Source organism: Schistocerca nitens, chromosome 1 (assembly GCF_023898315.1).
Source record: "Schistocerca nitens isolate TAMUIC-IGC-003100 chromosome 1, iqSchNite1.1, whole genome shotgun sequence".
In the NCBI taxonomy this organism is placed as follows: domain Eukaryota; kingdom Metazoa; phylum Arthropoda; class Insecta; order Orthoptera; family Acrididae; genus Schistocerca; species Schistocerca nitens.
The window spans coordinates 1,011,875,063-1,011,897,265 of record NC_064614.1 but is presented as its reverse complement, the minus strand read 5'-3'; the positions used below and the strand labels follow the sequence as shown (position 1 = coordinate 1,011,897,265).

Below are 22,203 nucleotides of genomic sequence, written 5' to 3'. Positions count from 1 at the left end.
AAACACTCTTCACGCCCTCTCTCGCGTTATGAACTTCCTTAATCACGCTTATTTGGCCTGAGCAGAAACAGAAGAAAGCTAATACCATTTTCAGAAAGGCATTATTATTACTCAACAAATTTATCAATGATAACAGTGACACCAACTGAAGAATGAATTCAAGAATGAAAGAGGTTAAAGGAATGACGACACTTATACGAAATCACAACGATTGAATCACTTCACTTAGGGCTGGGTTTACACTAGCAACATATTGCAGCAATTTACTTGCGCGGAGCAACTTGCCGCGCGAGTTGCGAGTGGAAACTTATCGCCAAGTCGACTTGCGACCGTAGCAATTTATTGCGGAAGTTGCTTGCTGCACGTTTTCCGCTTTCAGTGTGAACACCACGCAAGAGCTATCTGCAAGTAACTTGCAGCTTTTAGGATTTATTTCTATTTCCTGCAAGTAGGAAGCGCAAGTTATAGTAAGTATGTCGTCTGCATAACACTCATATTTAACAGTTTACTTAATGTGGTGACTTAATTTTATGCAGCTATCTCACGTATTATATGCCAACAAATTTCAGAAATGGAGGAGAAACGAGAATGGACGAAACAGGACACAGAAAAAATTTTATTGAAGCCGTGGAGAGCTACCCCGAAATTTGGGACGTACATAATCGGGACTTTAAGGATAGAATGAAGAAGATGTGTGCATTGAACGAAATCTCGTCAATATTCGACACGTCAGTGAAAGAGGTACAAAGAAAGTGGCATAACTTAAAGACCCAATTTTCTCAAGAAGTTAGGAAACTGCAGAAAATAAAAAGCGGCTCTCCTGGCGTAGTTTCGGATTCTCGGTGGCCGTTTTTTTCAGCAATGAAATTTCTAGAGAGTAGTGTTGCCACAACTTCTAACAGAATATCTTCGCTATCAACAAAGGTAAGTAGCTGTGAAGTTAAGCTGGGATTCCTTGTTTGTTTACTGTAGCTCCTTGTTGGGAAGTAAAAGTGGGGTAGGTTGCTCTTCATTGTGAGATTTCAATTTTATGACTTTTACCACCTAACTGTATTACGTTAAAGAATTAACTGCTAAATACTGTGATAGTGTACTCTCATGATTTATTTATCCCCCTTGAGATGTTTGAGAACCTTGTTTTTACACCACTGTCTGTTGCCTCAATATTTGTGGAAATGATTTGGGTGGGTTCATATTTTTTAAGACTTCTTATCACACTTAATAATGATTGTTTAGCATAATATCACTGTTCAGAGCCCAATAATTAAGTATCTGTGTAGTATTACTCTACTGAATGCCTCAGCACAACACTTATCTCCTTCCAGCATTATAGTTCCTCATGTAGGTGAATGACTTTCCAGCTAATATCCAAGAAGAAGAATTAGATCTTTTTGTTGATGAGACGTGCTGTAATCAATCCAAGCATTCTTCAACAAAAGAATTGGTAAACAGTGTTGTTAAAAGTATCATTGCCTGATTTTCTGCAAATGGTCCCACCCTCAATTTAAATAGAAAAAAAAATCAGTCCTGCACATCCAGGTGTGTACTACACCAGTGATAAGTTAATAGATGGTGAGGAAATAATGAATTGGGTGGAAACTTCAAAATTCTTAGGTGTCCATATTGATGAAAATTAAAACTGAAAAAGCATATTTTGGATTCCTAAAACAACTCAGTTCATCCACATTTGAACTTAGAATCATTGGGGAGAGACAAATCAGTAAGTTGACATACTTTCATACAGTGTTATATGTAATAGTGTTCTGGGAGCAACTCATATCTAAGTAAGAAAGTCTTCATTGTCCAAAAGCATGCTGTGAGAATAATATGTGATGCTCAACCACAATCATCCCATATATACCAGTTTAAGGTAGTGGGTATTCTGACTACTACTTCACAGTATATTTATGCCTTAATGAAATTACATTAATTACTCTACATTAAAGTTGTCTTCAGCGCACCATGCTGCAACTAAAAGTTTTGACTACTTACACAGTGATATGAAGTGTCTGACAGATAGCAAAGTAAAAAATTGAAAAGAAACTCCTTTTCCGTAGAAGAATTTCTTTTACTGTGATGTGCAGTAGGTGGTGGGTACTAACGAGTTTGTATGTTATAACTTTCATGGATACAAAAAATATATACGCCTTATAAATGTTCAGCATGTAGACATGTTCACAAATTAATTTGCTATGTATAATGACTCCTTCCACATTGTTACAATTTATCATGCTAAATGATCCACGTAACACGAAACTAACTATATTAGTCTCTGCAAATTTGATTGCCATGTGGAATTATACATTTGCAGCAAGATCATTAGCCATAGTATTGAGTAGATCCAGTTTTTGGGAATGTAAACAAATTATTTTCATAATACCTCCACCAACAGAACCAGGGCTTGGAAAGCCCTGTGATGTTCAAAACAATCTTTTGATTGCTGACTTAAACAATAGTTGTTCTCGCATAACAATTACACAGATAGTACAAAATGGTATAATTAATATGTATTAGTCACATTTTACATTGTGAACTTAAATTCTATTAACCTTCACTGTCTTTTGGTTGTAGTATGAGCAATATGCTTCCAATGAAGCCTATAGACACTGTATGGAAAGTTAGTTATGTTCCATTTGTTTGCCTCTTGTTTGCCTTTGATCTGCTGTTATATTCAATTTTGTTACTTTTTGCAGGGAGAAGAAATAGTTACAGGAGATGATGTGCCTGTTGCTAATGAGGGGAAGAAACGAAAACGAAAGGAGACTAAAGGAAGTGGTAATGGGCTCATTGAAAAGGCAGAAAAAATTCTGGGCCAGGAAATTGATGCTTTCCAAACCTTTGGAGATTATGTGGCTAGTGAGCTGCGGTCACTAAAGAATGAAAAAAATGTAAACAAACTGAAAATAATGATTCTGAAAAAAATCATTGAAATAAGCGAGATTGACAGTGCAGAAATACCATCCACTCCAGTTTCGCCAGTGAGAGAGACAAGTGCTGCCAGTCAATGCGTACTTAATGTAACAGATTTTATAAACATAGAATAATGATAATAGAATATCTGTATGATACCGAAATAAAACATTTTATTTTCAGAATGTAGTGTTTATTCAACAACCTTAAAAAATGGCTCAGTAAACCTGTAATGATTGGTGAATTTAGGCTCACTGGAATGTGTACATTTTGGGCTTTTGTTGAGGTCTTACAAATAACATCTTCAGAAATTGATTTTTTAAATGTTTCACATATAGGAACAGTAAATGCTTATTAAATCTGTATGATTATTAGCTAGAAACTTAAATGTGGTACACTAACGCTGATTGTATGAGAAGTAGTTGTATTCCAATTCTGTGCCAAAATAATTAGTTACAAATGTAAGATTATATTAATAACAAATGAAAGACAGTTCATAAAGAAACTGAATGGTAGGTTGTGCTTAGTTTCTTGGCCTACACAACTCTGTTGAAGCTGTAATTGTACTGTGCAAAATATTTCAAAATTGCAACGAAGGAAGGATTTTTGTAAAGAAACATAGTGGGTTTCAATTCCTAACCTGACCTGGATCTCCTAGTGAAAGTTATATGCAGAATAGTTATTTTCAAAACTGCAATTAAGGAAAGAATTTTTGTAAGGAAACTGTAAGGTAGGTTGTGATCCTTCCTTGGCCTCCACAGCTCCTTGTGTAAATTGTATTGTGCAGACTATAGTTTATTTCAAAATTGAAATGTTTGGTTGCATGTCAAATATAGTCTCGCAGACATATTTGCTGCCATTTCCCATATTATCCTCCAATAAAAAAACATTGCCTACGTATTGCTACCTTCCAGAACAAAATAGTGAACATAAATTGCCAAGTACTGTGAATACCAATTTGCAGTAATGTTGGAGGGAACCTGTTTACATTTTGATTCCTCAAGTAACTTAAATGCAGTTGGGCCAGTGCCATTGTAACTTTGTACTGTCACTGACTACATCTACAATTTCTATGAATAAAATAGTATACAGTTCTCCAAATGTGAGATTTTATACAAGACAAGAGCGCCATAATGTAAATGGAATATGAATGAATATTCTCCTGTTTCTAAAAATGTGTTAAGGGTTGGAATGGAATAAGCATACAAAACACACAGTTCACAATTTAAAGGTATTACACAAAGGTAAGATAAGTTCTGTAAAGAAACCAAACTATAGAAGATTCCTTGTCCGTTCATCATAATTGTTAATTTGTAAATATACACTCCTGGAAATGGAAAAAAGAACACATTGACACCGGTGTGTCAGACCCACCATACTTGCTCCGGACACTGCGAGAGGGCTGTACAAGCAATGATCACACGCACGGCACAGCGGACACACCAGGAACCGCGGTGTTGGCCGTCGAATGGCGCTAGCTGCGCAGCATTTGTGCACCGCCGCCGTCAGTGTCAGCCAGTTTGCCGTGGCATACGGAGCTCCATCGCAGTCTTTAACACTGGTAGCATGCCGCGACAGCGTGGACGTGAACCGTATGTGCAGTTGACGGACTTTGAGCGAGGGCGTATAGTGGGCATGCGGGAGGCAGGGTGGACGTACCGCCGAATTGCTCAACACGTGGAGCGTGAGGTCTCCACAGTACATCGATGTTGTCGCCAGTGGTCGGCGGAAGGTGCACGTGCCCGTCGACCTGGGACCGGACCGCAGCGACGCACGGATGCACGCCAAGACCGTAGGATCCTACGCAGTGCCGTAGGGGACCGCACCGCCACTTCCCATCAAATTAGGGACACTGTTGCTCCTGGGGTATCGGCGAGGACCATTCGCAACCGTCTCCGTGAAGCTGGGCTACGGTCCCGCACACCGTTAGGCCGTCTTCCGCTCACGCCCCAACATCGTGCAGCCCGCCTCCAGTGGTGTCGCGACAGGCGTGAATGGAGGGACGAATGGAGACGTGTCGTCTTCAGCGATGAGTGTCACTTCTGCCTTGGTGCCAATGATGGTCGTATGCGTGTTTGGCGCCGTGCAGGTGAGCGCCACAATCAGGACTGCATACGACCGAGGCACACAGGGCCAACACCCGGCATCATGGTGTGGGGAGCGATCTCCTACACTGGCCGTACACCACTGGTGATCGTCGAGGGGACACTGAATAGTGCACGGTACATCCAAACCGTCATTGAACCCATCATTCTACCATTCCTAGACCGGCAGGGGAACTTTCTGTTCCAACAGGACAATGCACGTCCGCATGTATCCCGTGCCACCCAACGTGCTCTAGAAGGTGTAAGTCAACTACCCTGGCCAGCAAGACCTCCGGATCTGTCCCCCATTGAGCATGTTTGGGACTGGATGAAGCGTCGTCTCATGCGGTCTGCACGTCCAGCACGAACGCTGGTCCAACTGAGGCGCCAGGTGGAAATGGCATGGCTAGCCGTTCCACAGGACTACATCCAGCATCTCTACGATCGTCTCCATGGGAGAATAGCAGCCTGCATTGCTGCGAAAGGTGGATATACACTGTACTAGTGCCAACATTGTGCATGCTCTGTTGCCTGTGTCTATGTGCCTGTGGTTCTGTCAGTGTGATCATGTGATGTATCTGACCCCAGGAAAGTGTCAATAAAGTTTCCCCTTCCTGGGACAATGAATTCACGGTGTTCTTATTTCAATTTCCAGGAGTGTATTATTCATTAATAATTGATTTCATAGAATATCCTACTGCACCACAGCATACTATACACATGATGTTCTATCTTCTGTGCAGCTGTAATTACATTGAGTGCCCATACATTATGGCCATGTGGAACAAAATTATGCACAACTTTTGTCAAGTAGTGCAAGCTCCAATTCTTCTGATCTTAAACTGAGTTTCACTACTTACTAACAGGCTTCTTTGCAGATATTGATAGGCTTTATACTTCTTTTCACTGCAGCCAATCTTTGCAATTTAACATTAAGTAAATAAGTGTTCAACTGGTCCTGCAGTTGCACATTAAAAAAAATACTCAAAATTACTGAGAAACTTTATAGTAAAGTCCAGGAACATGTATGTAATGTCAGAAATCAGTAACTCCGAAAACATGCTTAGGGCCATATAGAATGTAGTGAAATGAGTGCTGGGGCAGCCAGCCACAGAAAAGAACATCACTATTGAACTTAACGGTAAGGCTATAAATGATAAGTCGCAGGCAGCAAATATATTTTCCAAGTCTACAGTTTACATTTTAAATGTATCTGTACTGCCAAGGTACTTCACCTAATGGCGATACAAAGTAATTCATGAATTCTTCACGAATTGCTCTAGTATCGTGAAAATTTCTGTTACATTGCCCTGTTTGAATGGGGATTAAATTGTGTGTTCCTTGCTCTTGATTCCTCCATGAGGCCCCTATTACCTCACCATTCTGTACATCCTCTACATCAAAATTACTTCGGTTTGCATAACTGCCATCTTTCCTGTCCATTAAGAAATTGTGTAGAGCACATATAGCTGAAACTATTGTCACAGTTTTTTCAGGACCTAATAACAATGGACGCCTCAATATCCTAAACCGTTGTGCAATGTGTCCAAAAAAATTTTCCACAACTCTTCTGGCCCTCGATAACCTGTAATTAAACACTCTGTTCGGACCCGGCTGGTTATGGAATGGATAGGGCTTCATTAAATATGACCTCATTGGAAATGCATCATCTGCAATGATTACATAGGGGGTGTCCTTTTCTCTGCCAGGAAGTGGTTTGGGCAGAGGAATGTCAAGATGTCCTTGCTCCAAGGCTGAAGATAAGAAACAGGTACTGAATACACCACCATCTGAAACTCTTCCATAGCAGCCTACATCCATGTATAACAACTTGTAACTGGCATCTACAAGTGCCAATAATACAACACTGTGGCATTGTTTATAATTATAATAATAGCTTCCACTGTCTTTTGGAGCTTGCATCACAATATGCTTCCCATCCAATGCCCCAATGCAGTGTGGAAAGTTCCAGTTCTCTTCAAACCCCTTTGCCACCTGCATCCACTCGCTTGTTGTTTCAGGAGTCTAGAAACAGATGATGTGTAATTATTACATGTTCTATTTAATTAGCTAGTCACTATCCATTTTATGAGCATTAGAAAAAAAAATATTTTATAAGTATATCATTCTGTAAAATGGAGTTTATTTCTATAAAAATTTAGTTTCATTGTTGTGTTTTCACATACCTTCCAATAATTTTCCCTTTTCAATACGTCAAAAATGGCTCTACATACGTCAGGTACGATCAGAGAAATCGTGCTGACCGGAATACGAAACAAGTACATCAGGGACTTGTATGAGTCTCCTACAAAGAAAAGATTTCAAAACTTAAACTTGTTTTCGTTCTATGTTTCACACAAATAAACGAAAAGGCCTATTTTATTTGTAGCTCACCTGTAGCTATAAATCGTAGAGTGACAAGCAAACGTTCTTTTGCTGAAATAGCAGTACGGAACTTTGTGTCTCGTTTTGATATGACGGGCGCTATTAATGTCAACAAACACTCCAGATCATTTGAGGACATTCTGCAAAAGTTTTCAAACGTATCCATGCTCTCGATACTAAGTTCTTGCAAAAGGTTATTATAGGCACCATATTGCGATCTTCTCATTATCCATTCTCTAACCCAAATACTTCTCTTTTTCTTTTTCACGTTTTTCATTACAATTACAAGAGCTGCAGCATATCTCACACGCCTACTTGTCATTTTATACTTCGGCAGACACTCGTAGTGGTACTGAAAGCATATGTAAACAGTATCTGCAACTTGTTGACGCAAGTTTCTTGCCAAAGAACTTGCGGAAGAATCTTGCTTAATTCTTGCGTTGTGGTGTAAACACAGCCGCAAGCGGATCGTAATAACTTGCAGCAATAATTTCTGCAAGCGACTTGCTAGTGTAAACCCAGCTTAAGATGCGTTGAAAACCTCTGAGGAAATGTAGGAAAGTGATTTTTAGTGTCAACTCGACAAATTTATCAGCAATAATAGATTTCTAGTATCAACTTGACAGACTTATCAATGATAACATTAACATGAACCTGACAAACTTATCAATGATAATAGTTACACCAAATCAAAACGAAAACAAGAACGTCCATGGATAACAGGATTAAACTGTTAACATTATTATTTATGGTTCTATCATTTCTCTCCTGGTTTCTGTAGTTTGGTTGTGTAACACTTCTTCTGTCCCAATTTTTTTCTTCCAATATAATGAAATGCTCCTTACACGAAAGTGAGTCGATTAACATAAAGAAATTTGCCAGTTTGACTCATTTTCTTGGGCAACTCGCATTTGACCAAAAAACTGATTATGGCAAAATTGTTTTCACGTAAAGGCAATTTCCCTGTACTGACACAGTTAAAGAAAACACTTTGCATGTAAAGGTAACTTGTCTTTGAGATGGCATATCAAGATGAAAATGCATCAGATTTAAGTGAGACCTCCAACAATACAATTGTGAAAACGACATCTAATTTCGTGCAGTAGTTTCTGCTTGATGGACGTACAAACATATGGGTGGACAGATAGACAAACAAATAAACAAAAATTCTAAAAATAATTGTTATGGCTTTTATTGCTGTTAAAAATACCCTTCATATTAACTTATTTAAATAAATCCTATGTACAGACATCAGCCACTCACATTTTTCTTATAAATCAGTAATTCATTGTCTTTAAAATAAATCCACTGGTTCTTTTCTCACTGATGAGTGTGATAACAGGAAGAGTTGTTGTGATGCTGCACTTCTTGGTCCTGTATTTTCCTGGGGGCAGAAGGGAGGGGGGGGGACAATTACATAAGTATAAATGAATATATATTAAGTATAATGACATTAATAATAATAATAATGGACAGAGAGCTACTTACATTTCAGATGAATGTAGGAGACACTGTCTATGGTGTGCAGCTTACTCACTCCAAAAGGGAGAGACACTTCCAGCTGATGTTACTCAGAGTCTTGGAGAGACCATGGGTCTTCATGGATATGCGTCTGTTGATTGCTGGGTAATCTGAATAATCTCTCCCATTATCATGTCTCATTGTTATTGCTGTACCGGGTGGTTATAATTAAACTTCCCCTATTTAACACGTTATAACACGGAAACTTAATACTTTAGGAATACCACACTTGGTAGCATTAATGTCAAGAACATGGGGAAGAGAAATAATGCAGAATTAATTCAGTTGAAACACTTTTAATGTGCTGCTATGGTACATCGTCCTATTATTGTCTGATTCCATAACTGCTACAAAAGGGGCTTAATATGGCGCCCATCAGTGTCCAGAACAGTCTGAAAGCGCAGGGTTACATTCTGCGCAGCAGAATGAACTATGTCCATATGTACGCTGGCTACCTGCGCTTCAAATCAGCACATGTGTGAATGTTCCTCTGTTAAAAAAAAAAGAATGGCTCTGAGCACTATGGGACTCAACACCTTAGGTCATAAGTCCCCTAGAACTTACAACTACTTAAACCTAACTAACCTAAGGACATCACACACACCCATGCCCGAGGCAGAATTCGAACCTGCGACCGTAGCAGTCCCGCGGTTCCGGACTGCAGCGCCAGAACCGCTAGACCACCGCGGGCGGCTGTTCCTCTGTTAAACACCGTTTTTCAGGTAGTCCCATAACGAGAAATTACAGGGAGTGAGATAGGTGACCGTGCCGGCCAAGTATTTGGAAGTGATCGGCACCATCATGTCAAGGTCTATTGTACTCACACTGCCCGTCACGCCACAGCAGGTCAAGTCAATTCAAGTCACGTGATATCAACTCGCATTGCTTTCCACAACTATTTTGTTGCGGCAATTGCGATTTTCGTAAGGTGATTCATCATGGTAGCTATATGTTTGGATGCTAGAGTCCACATTTATACGAAAGTGTCGTTTAATGGGCTCCAGTGGTTTGCAACTTGCAGTAATAGCGTGTGTATTAGAGGAAGAAGACTGAAGTGCAAAACAACACAGACAAGAGTGTGGGTCCGAAAGATGTCATTGTGTGGTACAGAAAGGAAATTTCCCACGCTATACAAGGTGCTCGAGGAAGAGAAATCCTCAATTTATACTTTAGAAAGTCGAAGCATCAGTTTTTTAATTTGTTATGTTAAATTGCATCCAGAATCACAAAAAGGAACACAGTCTTATGAGCTGCCTTCACATACCGTGAAATATGGGTTTGCTTAAGGTTAAGTTTAGCTGCTAGTCCAGTGCCAATTTTTCTGCAAAAGTCACATCTCCCTCAGTACCTTTCCCTTAAAGATTTATAGGTTGGCTTTAAGCTTTGTATTTGGCTTTTAATAGTTCAAGTGCGTTATTTGTACTGCGGTTAGGTAATAAAACCACGTAAGTATTGACCACTGATGCTTGCTAAACTGTTCCACTCACAGTACAGAGTGCTAGTTAAGAAAAAATAAGCCTGCCACAAACACATATTTAAACAAATAACCTGCAGTGCCTGAAGATTTCAGTCCATTCCTTTACGAAGCACTACAAGTGCCTGTCGACATACAAATAAATTCCAGCTATTAATCAATGTAATTCTATCCACAACATATCTTTCAGTTTAAGTTGCAGCCATACTGCAATACATTTCTTTGTAAAGTATTAAATACCATACTGGTATATACAAAACTCTACTTGAGTGGAAGTAATTTCTACACTCCTGCCGTACGATTCAGACTGCTGCATCACCACTTCACTAATATTTAGTTATTAATAACAAATTTTAATAAAAGAAATAATTAAACGCAACAGTTTATAACAAATAACGACAAACAACTGGTATTAACCAGGAAAACCACAAAGAAACGTAACAGGAGCTCTATGATCGGATGGGATGCATTTGAAATGTGTTGCAGAATGATTTGACGTGATATGACGCCCAATGTGAATTGGCCATTATTTGGAATTAATCAGAGTACATATTCCGACCTGTACTTCTTTTATGAAAAATTCAGCTATGCTAAAGAAAAGAAAGCAGTGGTCTTGACGTAACTTGAAGTTGAAAAGGCGGTGAGACCATAGCCTGTGCTTTGACTTCTAAATATTGTTTGACGTGTTTGTTGTCATATATTCCCTTCAGCAAATAAATACTGAATACTTGGACGACGTTTTTCCTAGTCTCTCTCCTCAGCAGTGAGAAAAATTTGCCATACGACTTCTGTCAAGATCAACAGCTATGCATTTTCCTTTGGCCAAAAATAACCTCTTCCATTGCTGGTTTGTTAATTCTTATAGCACTCTCTATACCGAAGTTTTGTGTCATGGATGCTACCGGATAACTGTACTTTCACTTTTCAATATTGACGTTCGGTGTAGTGGGATCACATCCCTATTTGATTATAATTCACTACGGTATCTTCACTTGATTTTTCTGTGGTGTCACCGCCAGACACCACACTTGCTAGGTGGTAGCCTTTAAATCGGCCGCGGTCCGGTAGTATACGTCGGACCCGCGTGTCGCCACTGTCAGTGACTGCAGACCGAGCGCCGCCACACGGCAGGTCTAGAGAGACTTCCTAGCACTCATCCCAGTTGTACAGACGACTTTGCTAGCGATGCTACACTGACAAATACGCTCTCATTTGCCGAGACGATAGTTAGCATAGCCTTCAGCTACGTCATTTGCTACGACCTAGCAAGGCGCCATTACCAGTTTATATTGAGATTGTAATTATGTATCATCAAGAGCGATGTTCTCCAATTATGGATTAAAGTTAAGTATTCAAGCAACTACGTTCTTTTCTTGATAGGATAATTACTTTACCTTGTTCCAGACCTGACGCCAGTCTGCGTGAGCTTAAACGCGTGCATTTCGGCCGCCTCTAGCAACACGGTGTTGGCTCTTCTGCCAACACATCATTTTCACTCTGAGAGATTTTACGACTAATCCAGGAGAGGAAAATACTGCCGATGCGCTTCAGCAGGAACTTACTGCAGCAAAAAGATTCGATCGCAATTTGGAGACGGTCTTAAAATCTCTCTCAGTGAAAATGTCTAGTGATTGGTGCCGATAGTGAAAATAAGAACTGTTGCATTGTGTCGAAAGTGCATTCACCCGTGAAACAACACCAGCAAGTGTTTACAACGGCTGTGTTTACCAAAAACAGCTCTGAAGTGTTTTCAGATGATAAATGTAACCGTACGATAATTCAAGCATTGCGAAAACCGGGTTATTCTTTAGACACTGTCAATGATGGTGCCGCAAGTACAAAGAAATTATACAAAATTGAATAACAACGACAGTACGTTTCCCCATGGCACATGGAGGGTTGTGACATAAGTTATAAAGACATAAAAATGCTAGTTTTAGCTGGTAGTCATGATCGAAATATATCGAAGACACTTAGTGAAATTAACATTAACGTAACATCTTTCGTAAAAGCAAGTGCACCTATGCATTAAGTAACAAAAGACCTTAGTAAACTATCGGAAACACTCACAAAAAATGTTGCCTTATTAGGAGGTTCTAATGATGTGTATCATAATAATGCTGAACAGGCTGTCAGAGAAATGGTGAAAGCCTAAACAATTTACGAAATGTAAACGTGATCCTCTTGAGCATACCAACAAGATATGACTTAATTCCTGCATCATGTGTCAACGTAGGAATCGAAAACACCAATAGGAAACTACAGGAAATTTCTAAAGCATTTCCTAATGTATCTTTCCTCGAATGTCATTACCATGAAAGGAAACATGGCATGGCATGAACTTAAACAACAAGGGAATGTGATTTATGTATTGTCAAATTAGAGAATATATTAGTAACATAACTAAGGGAAACAAGTCACAGACTGCCCTAGAAATTGGAATACAAGGACATCCAGGTGCTGAAAATGTAAAGGAAAAAAAAATAACTTGTCAGTTTGCGTACAAATCGAAATGCAAGGTCCATCTAAAACACTCTCCTATGCTGAAGTTCTGATCTCACCTACACGATTGTCATCTGAAAAAGAAGAGGATGTGACATCTACAGGAAAAACGAAAATTCCACATGCAACAAATGGGAAGAAATCTTCATGTAGCAGTTCCAATAAAAAGTTGTAGGGCTGAAGAAATGCTGAGCCTCCTTCACATCTCAACGACTTTTTATGTCAGTCAGGTAACAACAGCATTAATAGAATGAAAATAGCAAGAGGAAGGCATCTCTTTCTTTCATCAAAATATAAGAGGCCTCTTAAACAAAACAAATCAACTTCTTATTAACATTAATGAAAAGGATTGTATAAGTAATGCTCAGATTTTGTGCTTAACTGAGCACCATGTTACTGATAATTGTGCCTCGCCATCTATAGTAAGTTATAGTTTAGTAACATACGACTGTAGAGAAAGTAAAGACAAAGGTGGACTAGCAATTTGTGTTAAGGATAGTGTAGCATACGAAGCTATAGATATTAAGAAATATTGTGTGGAACAACAATTTGAGACATGTACAACTGAAATAATAACTAATTTCTACACAATAATCCTGTCACTGTATGTGAAATTCATAAAATCATCATGTCTCTAAGAAGTAAGAACTCTACAGGGGTTGATAATATTTCTAGTAATTCATTGAAATATTCTTGTCTGTGGATAAGGGACATTCTCTGTCATATTTTCAATGCTGAAAGGTATCATTCGCAGTAGACTTAAGTATGTCATTGTGAAGCCCCTGTACAAAAAGGGCGATAAAACTGAACTAACTATCGACCCATCTCTTTGCTGACAGCTTTCTCTAAAATTCTAGAAAAACTAATACATGTTAGAATTACTGATCATCTCATGAAGAATGGAGTTCTCAGCAAGAGCCAATTTTGCTTTAAAAGGGCCATTCAACAGAAGACACAATCTATACACTTGCAAATGAAGTCCTAGACATCCTCAATGAAAAATGCTAGCACTTGGTGTCTTCTGTGATTTGTCTAAAGCGTTTGACTGTGTTGATCACCAGATTCTCTTGCAGAAAGCAAAATTAGTAGGAATCAGTGGTGTTGCAGGCAATTGGCTACAGTCGTATCTGCAAGACAGGAAACAAAAAGTTGTCTTGAATAGCTCAGGTGGAGTATGTGATGTTTCCTCACATTCTGAAAGGAGTTCCATTACATCTGGAGTGCCTCAGGGCTCAATTCTTGGGCTACTATTATTCCTGATTTTTATAAATGATCTACCATCAAGTACCAGCCTTCCATGTAAATTTAAATTATTTGCTGAGGATATCACAATTTTTATGAGCAGTAGGATAAACAATTATCTCTCATTAAATTCTAGTAAGACCAGCTTTATTCAGTTCTGTACAAAAACACAAAAAGAGAGAGGTAAGTGTGACGTGTGGTAATCAGCCAATAGAAAGAATGGAAACAACAAAATTTCTTGGAGTGCACATTGACAAGAAAATGAACTGGTCTTAGCATATTATAGATCTCTCTGCAAATTTTGTTTTAACGGCTGTAACTACATGTGTTGAACCTAACACTGAAAAAGTGGCATACTATGGATATTTTCAATCACTCATTGACACGGCATTATTTTTTTGGGGCAGCGAGCCATTAGCAAGGAAAGTGTTCATTGCTCAGAAGCGAGCGTTAAGAGTTATATGTGGATTGTACTCAAGAGATTCGTGTAGAAGTAGCTTTCGAAAACATAAAATATACACAACTACACGCCAATATATTTTTCTCTCGTGTTTTTGTCAGCAAAAATATAGAGATATTTCAACCAAACAGTAATCATGAGCATAACACATGGAGGAAGAATGACATACACACCGAGCATAGAAATTTGAGCTTGGCGCAGAAGGGTGTCCACTACACTGGAACATAACTTTTCAATGCTCTTCCTCCTTAAATAAAGACAGATATTCATAACAAGAGTAAGTTTAAGAAAGCACTAAAAATATTTCTGCTAGAAAAAGCTCTTTACAGTTTAGATGAATTTTTAAATAAATGAAATGAAAAATTTTGATATTATATAATACAAGTTGACATAATGCCACTAAGAACGTAATTTAACTTGAGATCTGTATCTGTGTATGTTCTGTGTCTGTTTTTGCGCACTGCTTTAACGAATCTAAGAATATACGTATCGTTTTTTCTGTGTTACTGCTCAAAGAACTTACTGCATAAATTTTTATATAATTATGTACCCAACTGTCTGTATATGCTATAAGATTATCATATTGTATTTGTAAAAAACTGACTCGTTCCACGTCTTTGTGAACTCAATACAGTTGGACCTATGGAATACGAATGGAAATCAAATCAAATCAATCTGTTCCAGTTGACATCCCGTATTAATCGACCTTTAGCGAGCGACACAGCGGCCAAGTACATCTTGTCGCCAGTCAGTTGCTGGCGCCGGTTGTATCTTCGGTTTTATCAAAGTTATGTGCTAAGTGTTAGTTCTATCTTTAAGTTAGAAGATCATTGATCAGCGCTTGTGTTTTCGGTTTCGTTGTTTGGTGCTTGTAGATCGATGTGATTATGGCTGCGGGTCCAATTGCTGAACGTAATCAAGATGCTACCATATATGTTGGCGGGTTGGACGAGAAAGTTACAGAAGCCCTTATGTGGGAACTCTTTGTTCAGTCTGGGCCAGTTGTCAATGTTCACATGCCGAAAGATCGTGTCACACAGATGCATCAAGGGTATGGATTTGTCGAATTTATGGGAGAGGAGGATGCAGACTATGCTATTAAAATAATGAATATGATCAAACTTTATGGTAAGCCGATTCGTGTGAACAAGGCATCAGCTCATCAGAAGAATCTCGATGTCGGAGCTAACATCTTTATCGGCAATCTTGATCCTGAAGTTGACGAGAAGCTATTATATGATACATTTTCAGCTTTTGGAGTTATTCTGCAAACACCAAAGATCATGCGTGATCCAGAAACCGGCAACTCCAAAGGCTTTGCTTTTATTAACTTTGCCAGTTTCGATGCTTCAGATGCAGCAATTGAAGCAATGAATGGACAATATTTGTGTAACAGACCTATTTCCGTGTCTTATGCATTTAAGAAAGATGCAAAAGGAGAACGACATGGGTCAGCTGCTGAGCGCCTCCTAGCTGCACAGAATCCACTGTCTCAGGCAGATCGGCCCCATCAGCTGTTTGCAGATGCTCCACCTCCAATACCACCACCACCTGCGCCAATGCCTCCGCAGCAGCTGCCTCCTGTCCCTGTGCCACCTGTTCCAGTAATGATGGGCGCTATGCCTCCCCCACCTCCTCAGATGGCTCATATGCATCCAATGCATGCTCCTCCTCCACCACCTCCTACATCCATGCCTGTTGCTGTTCCAAGACATCCTCCTCCACCACCACCCATACCACCTCAGCACCCACCACCTATGCCACCAGGTGTGCCTCCGCCTCCTCCAGTGCCTCCTATGAGCAGGGCAGCACCACCCCCACCGGTGCCACCACCGCCACATGTTGCTGCTTCCGTTGCTAGTGGTCTACCTCAGATGCCACCACCAGTCTCAATGCCACCTCCACCACCACAACAGCCTCCTCCTCCACAGCAACAGCAGCAACCACAACAAGCACAGCAGCAGGTGCCTTCGATACCACCACCACCACAAGCCCCACCACCACCAAGAATGATGCCACCTCCATGGCAAGGTCAACAATTTCCCCCACCACCACCGACTCAGTTTACACCTGGTCAGTTTCCTCCTCCACCTCCACATGGTGCACCACCACCAGGTTGGCGGCCACCACCACCTGTTCGTCCTCCATTTGGACGGCCACCATTTCCACCAAGAGGTCCACCTCCACCACCTCGTGGACTGAGACCTCCACCACCACCGCAACCAGGACAACAACCTGATGCTACTGCTGCATATAATGGTTACCAGGATCAGACAGGAAACTTCCAGAATGGATATTCCAATTAACTTGTACAGTTAATTATATGTGTGAGTGACTTGGTGCACTGTGAACTACAGATTTACAATAAATAGTACCACAGTATGAAAGCCCTGTGAAGATTGTGATTTTTCTATCTGTGACTATGAATAATTTGCAAGGGAAGCAACATGTCTCTTATAAACCTCTTGTTTGTGTTTGTTTACATACACTATTGTACTGTGACATGGACATTTAGTTAAATTGAAGTGCTTGAGAATCAATGTTATTCCATTTGCAAATTGTAATATTGTTGCTGTGTGCTTACATTTTTGACTTTTGTACCTTTATTTTGAGGACAGTTTTAATTCTGAGTGAAACTGGTGGAAATGAATAATTCTAGTGTGTGTTAGACTGACTTTAAACAAATACTGTTTCTATTTGGAATTGGCAAAACAACTTTTGTGTATGGAACAAATTATAAGATAAATTAGGTATGTTGTAACATTTTTTCTTATTAATTTGTTGGCCCATTACAGCAATATATTTCATCTGCGATACTTGCAACATTGAAAAGACAATAGATATATTGACTGGGGCCTATTTGTTCCTTTCATTGCATTGGTAGTGACCAGTGCTTTTTACTGTTCTTCTGTAGTGGCAGTTTATGTAGGCCTATGTATAATTTATTTTTAATAGAAACAGATGAGATTTGTGTTTCTTTCCGAGTTTTGAAAGGAGTTAGTTCCCATCAACCTTGTGTTAAATTTAAACTCATGGTTCACTGCAGTTAACAGCTGTCATTGTCATCATTAAAAATTTGATTTTGAGATTATGGTTTGCTTCAATGGTACTATGATATTTACCTTCGCGCCTAATTTTCACAGTTTCAAGTCATTCAGGATTAAATGAGCCACACTTTTATTCTTTGTAGGGGAGAGTGTTGAGACTTGTTCCCTTTTTTACATTTTACTTTTTGAAACAGCAGGTATAAACTTCAGAAAAAAACTAAAATGTGTAATATTCAGTTTTTAACTCTTTCTGTCCCTATTTTTAATTCAAATCTTTGCTAGTTAGCATCATCATAAAAAATTAAAAACCAAAGTTGTGCAGTCTCACCATGTGTGGAACGCTTGATCCCTTTTATGGGGAGACTTGATTTGCCAGTTTATTGTGGTAAATAAAACAATTAATTCATTATTCAAACCAAATTTTATTTTGTCTAGAAAATTTAAAAGAGAGAAATAAGGTTTAATAACAAAAAAATTAATGTAAGAATCTTAAAAAACAAATTTATCCACAGTCTGTAGAGGCATTTATTGAAGTGCAATCGGTAGCCTACAAAACGTTATGAGAGCTTCAAAATGCCACTAAGTTATCAAATATATAATTTAAATAATTAAAATGACTGACAGTAAAAATATAATTAGCATGTTTAGTGTATTCACGATGACATACATGATTAAGTACAATCATAGAAAGACACACACACACACACTTCTTGGGATGATCAGTAATGACTGTTGTGTTTGAAATACCCAACTTGATGAAATTGTAGACAAACATACCAATTATTGAATATTGAAGCCCCCAAATTTGACACTGTTAAAAGTGAAACTGGTAACTCTGTTATTCTTTGTAGAAAGTGTTGGAGGTGGAATCACTCGTAGAATTTGGTTTCTTTCAATGTCATGTATACCTTCAGCTTCTGACCACTTGAAATGTTGGCCCTCTTATGTTTCTTGCATATTTGACAGTGAAATTATCTTCATCAGGAACATTGATAATCTCTCCCAGTCTCTAAGGTCTTTCTACAAGTTTCAATCTTTGTGCATTTCTCGCTCCGAGTTCATCTTCAAGTTTATGTTTTACCGGAATGTTCATCAGGATTGCTGTAGATGCTCATTTGCGTCTTCTTCTAGTTCTAGGTCTAATTACGAAATATGAAAGTGTTGATACTTAAACAGACTCCCTTGGAGAATCACAGATTCTGAGTGGTCTGTGTTCTATATGCAGGCAAAAATTCATCACTCTGATGAATACATCAGAGTTAAAGACTATATACCTGAAATGTGAAAACCACTGGTCACGTTGTTGTGTGTGAAATCTTTAGGGAAAGCTCTATCAAAAACCTCAGAGCTATCATAGATAGAGACAGTTTTCCGTGGATGCATTGTCATCCAGTCTCGTGCAGCAGAGCTATCAAGTGGTTGCATTTTATGGGATGCAGAGGGAGAAATTGTCAAATGAATAATTCCATTTTCTTTCACAAAATCTATAGATTCCAAACTAATATGACCATCATGATTGTCCATGATGATAAGCACTTTGTATTCAGCACTGCATTTCACACATTTCTGAAAATGTTTTAAAAACAGAACAATATTATCAGCTGTCGTCCAACTGCTGGAATGAGTGGACCACTGTTTCCAGGAGGAGCTTCATGCAGTGTCGTATCCTGCCAGTTCACATGTGGAGGGATAGTGAATGATGGAATGTGACCACCTAAAGCATTTATTACACAACATGCTGTCACAAGTTCACCTCTCTCAGCAGAAGTACTTTTCCTATCTGTTTCTTTCCTCTTACAGCCACTATTTTTCCTGGTTTGTGGACTGTAGTAAGACCCATTTCATCTGTGTTACAGATAGATTCTGGTCCAAGAACTTCCCTAGTGATAATCTGGTGAAGATTATCAAAAAAATTATCTAACATTGTGTCTAATTAATGCTGCTTCCTCTGCTGCTACTGATTCCTCTTGGTGTGTGGAGAGAGGTCAGGATGCCTTCTCATGAAACCTGTGAAACTGTCATTTCCAACTTTGCCATCTCTCTTCCAGTTTTCAGGAATTTTTATTTTCAGAAGGAAATTTATATGCAAGTACACACCGTTTTGCACTCAGGCCATGGTGTAAGTTGCTAGCTGTTTTGAAATATTCACATAAAGAATATTCTTCCTCATTTGAAAACACTTGCAACATCTTGTATTTAGGACAATAAGAAATTTCAATATCTTGATTTAATTACTTCCTAACATAATGTTTTGAGGTTGTTAGCCGGTCTTGGAATTCCTTTTAAGCTTCTCAAAAGTTTTTCCTTCCAGTGCAAGCCATACTTGTAGAGTCAATTTTTTTCCTAGCTTTGGTCCCCCTCTTTCCTTTTATGTGTAAGACCCATATTTCTGGAATATAAAGAAAATTTTTATACTTTTCATTTTAATTTACTAGGTTTGTTTCACTTTCACCCATTTTATATAATTTAAAGCATTGTTATATGATATGACTTGTTGGGTGTGGTATGTTTTACAATAATGTGATGCCACAAAAATAATTAAATCTTTGGGAAACATTTGAATAGGGACTCTTGATCCCTGGACCAAGTATCCCTATAAGACATGGATAAACAAAATTGTTTCTGAATGCTCCCTAATCTACAGTTAGCTTTTATTTTCAGTTATGCTTTATGCCTTAAAAGTATGAACTTTTACCAGAAATAGTTAGCAGCATTATTTCTTACATAATTAATATGTATAAAGAAATAGATTCACTTACCAAAATAAAAGTCAGTTCAGTGAAAAATCTTAGTTTCCTTCTTACTAGACAGTAAATTACAACACTGCAACAATGCAAATTACAACACTGGAAAAATGGAAGGAAAGAAACGCTAATACCAACAGCAAAAATTTTTAATTCTATAAAATGGTCAAAGTAATAGGAGGAACAAGTCTCCCCACTGTTTCTAGCTGTTCTCCCTTGCACTTTACTGCACAAGCCGCTGGATGTTATCTTGATGAGAGCACCTGCTGTCATTGTTATTGTGTTTTAGTTTATTTAAATTCATTCTCTTGTACAGCATAAGTGAAGCAGTAGCCTGTATTCTTAATTACTCCTTCCAGTTTTGTCAGTGTTGCCAGTGGATGGTATTTACTTAAGAAAGAATAGTGTGTTCTCCGAATCTTGTGATGCTGGTTATTGTATTGCATTGTATTTATACTCATCTCATAACAAACATTTTACAGATCATCTGATCGTATTGTACAGGAGACTCATCAATGTTTGGCTTGTGATATACATTGTTACATTATGTATGAACACTAATTTTACCAGCACAGGTGTTGAACACATTATTAAACTGTTTTTCTCATGGTGTCCAGTACTTGGTGTCTGAATTTTCAGACATTATTTTATACATACAGTATTATGCACAACACAATGATATTGAATACCCAGGCTGTTCAAATGATCATCTCATCAATGATAAATTCCTCAGTTGAATAGTAGCGCTTTTCAACCAGGAGATCATTTAGTTTTCGCTTCAGTGAACCTGTCTCCATGCTCAGTACATCTGCACCCATTGTAGACTTTTGTTCCCATATGCTTGTGTGTCTATTGGTAGAGTTTTAGGTAATGTGTTGGAAGCATGAAATTTTCTTCATGTATAATATTGTACGTATGTCTGAAATGGTTTTCTTCAATTATCTCAAGATTATAATCTCAAATATGTACAATGCAGGATAGATAATATTTTTAGGTTCTTGAAGAGTTAGTGAGAGGATGTTCTTGGAGAGGCAGCACACATTTTCTAATGATTCTTTTCTGAAGTAGTAGGATTTGTGGTGTGTGACTTGAATTCCCCTCAAAATTTAAACCATGTCTAATTATAGATTCAAAGTAACTGTGGTACACCACCTTCCTGCTGTTTATTTCTGTTACATCAAGTAGCACATCCATTGCAAAAGCAAGGCTGTTTAATTTAGTACCTAATTAATCTACATGTGCTTGCCAGCTTAGACTTTTGTCCAATTTTAGTCCCAAGAATTTGATGGACTGAGCTTCTTCCATACTTTGATTTTTATATATGATACTGATATCACTGATGTTTGATTGTTTGATTTTAAGTTGAGTAAACACGATCTTTGAAATATTAAGTTCCAGACCATTTTGTTGAAACCATGTTGTTTAGTGTGTTTATTACAGTAGCCAGAATTTCCCTCACATTTTCTTTCCCAATAAGTGCTGAAGTATCATCGGCAAACGTGACTGGTTGGGCACTGACATTGAGAGGTGAATCATTCATGTGAAAGAGAAACAAGATTGACCCTAAGATTGAGCCTTGAGGAACTCCATGTGAAATTGTGTCCTAATGAGATGTATACTTTATGGTGCTAGATGTTATGATTACTCTTTGCTTCCTGTTTGTCAGATCACATCTAAGTCACTGTAGAGCATTTTGTCAGATACCTTACCTGTCTAGTTTGTGAAGCAGCATGGAGTGATTCACTGAATTGACACAGAAGGTACCTGCCACTTTATCGCTTTTGTCCAGTAATGAGCTGTTTTTTTTTCAATGAATTAATTGATTGCATTCATG

The 22,203-nt window shown here is 38.5% G+C and overlaps 2 protein-coding genes and 1 long non-coding RNA gene across 3 annotated transcripts; 2 read left to right on the top strand and 1 right to left on the bottom strand.

The window, feature by feature from the left end:
- Window positions 1-390: 390 nt before the first annotated feature.
- On the top strand, window positions 391-3,120 carry LOC126220443 (uncharacterized). Its single transcript, XM_049942153.1, has 4 exons — window positions 391-467; window positions 570-924; window positions 2,694-3,008; window positions 3,094-3,120. The coding sequence occupies exons 2-4, from the start codon at window positions 589-591 to the stop codon at window positions 3,118-3,120; spliced, it is 678 nt and encodes a 225-aa protein (XP_049798110.1). The 5' UTR covers window positions 391-467; window positions 570-588.
- Window positions 3,121-8,569: 5,449 nt separating this feature from the next.
- On the bottom strand, window positions 8,570-9,908 carry LOC126237933 (uncharacterized). Its single transcript, XR_007545227.1, has 3 exons — window positions 9,725-9,908; window positions 8,868-9,079; window positions 8,570-8,763 (listed from the first exon to the last, which is right to left on the bottom strand). It is a non-coding gene; the product is annotated as an uncharacterized LOC126237933 (long non-coding RNA).
- A 5,502-nt stretch (window positions 9,909-15,410) lies between these two features.
- LOC126195736 (splicing factor 3B subunit 4) lies at window positions 15,411-20,388 on the top strand. The gene has a single exon (XM_049934366.1). The coding sequence runs from the start codon at window positions 15,466-15,468 to the stop codon at window positions 16,882-16,884; it is 1,419 nt and encodes a 472-aa protein (XP_049790323.1). The 5' UTR covers window positions 15,411-15,465; the 3' UTR covers window positions 16,885-20,388.
- The last annotated feature ends 1,815 nt before the right edge of the window (window positions 20,389-22,203 follow it).

Coding starts and splice junctions, on each gene's coding strand:
- LOC126220443 (XM_049942153.1), top strand. CDS start 589: ATGGACGAAACAGGACACAGAAAAAATTTTATTGAAGCCGTGGAGAGC. Junction 925..2,693: donor TATCTTCGCTATCAACAAAG/GTAAGTAGCTGT, acceptor TACTTTTTGCAG/GGAGAAGAAATAGTTACAGG. Junction 3,009..3,093: donor CAAGTGCTGCCAGTCAATGC/GTACTTAATGTA, acceptor TTTTATTTTCAG/AATGTAGTGTTTATTCAACA.
- LOC126195736 (XM_049934366.1), top strand. CDS start 15,466: ATGGCTGCGGGTCCAATTGCTGAACGTAATCAAGATGCTACCATATAT.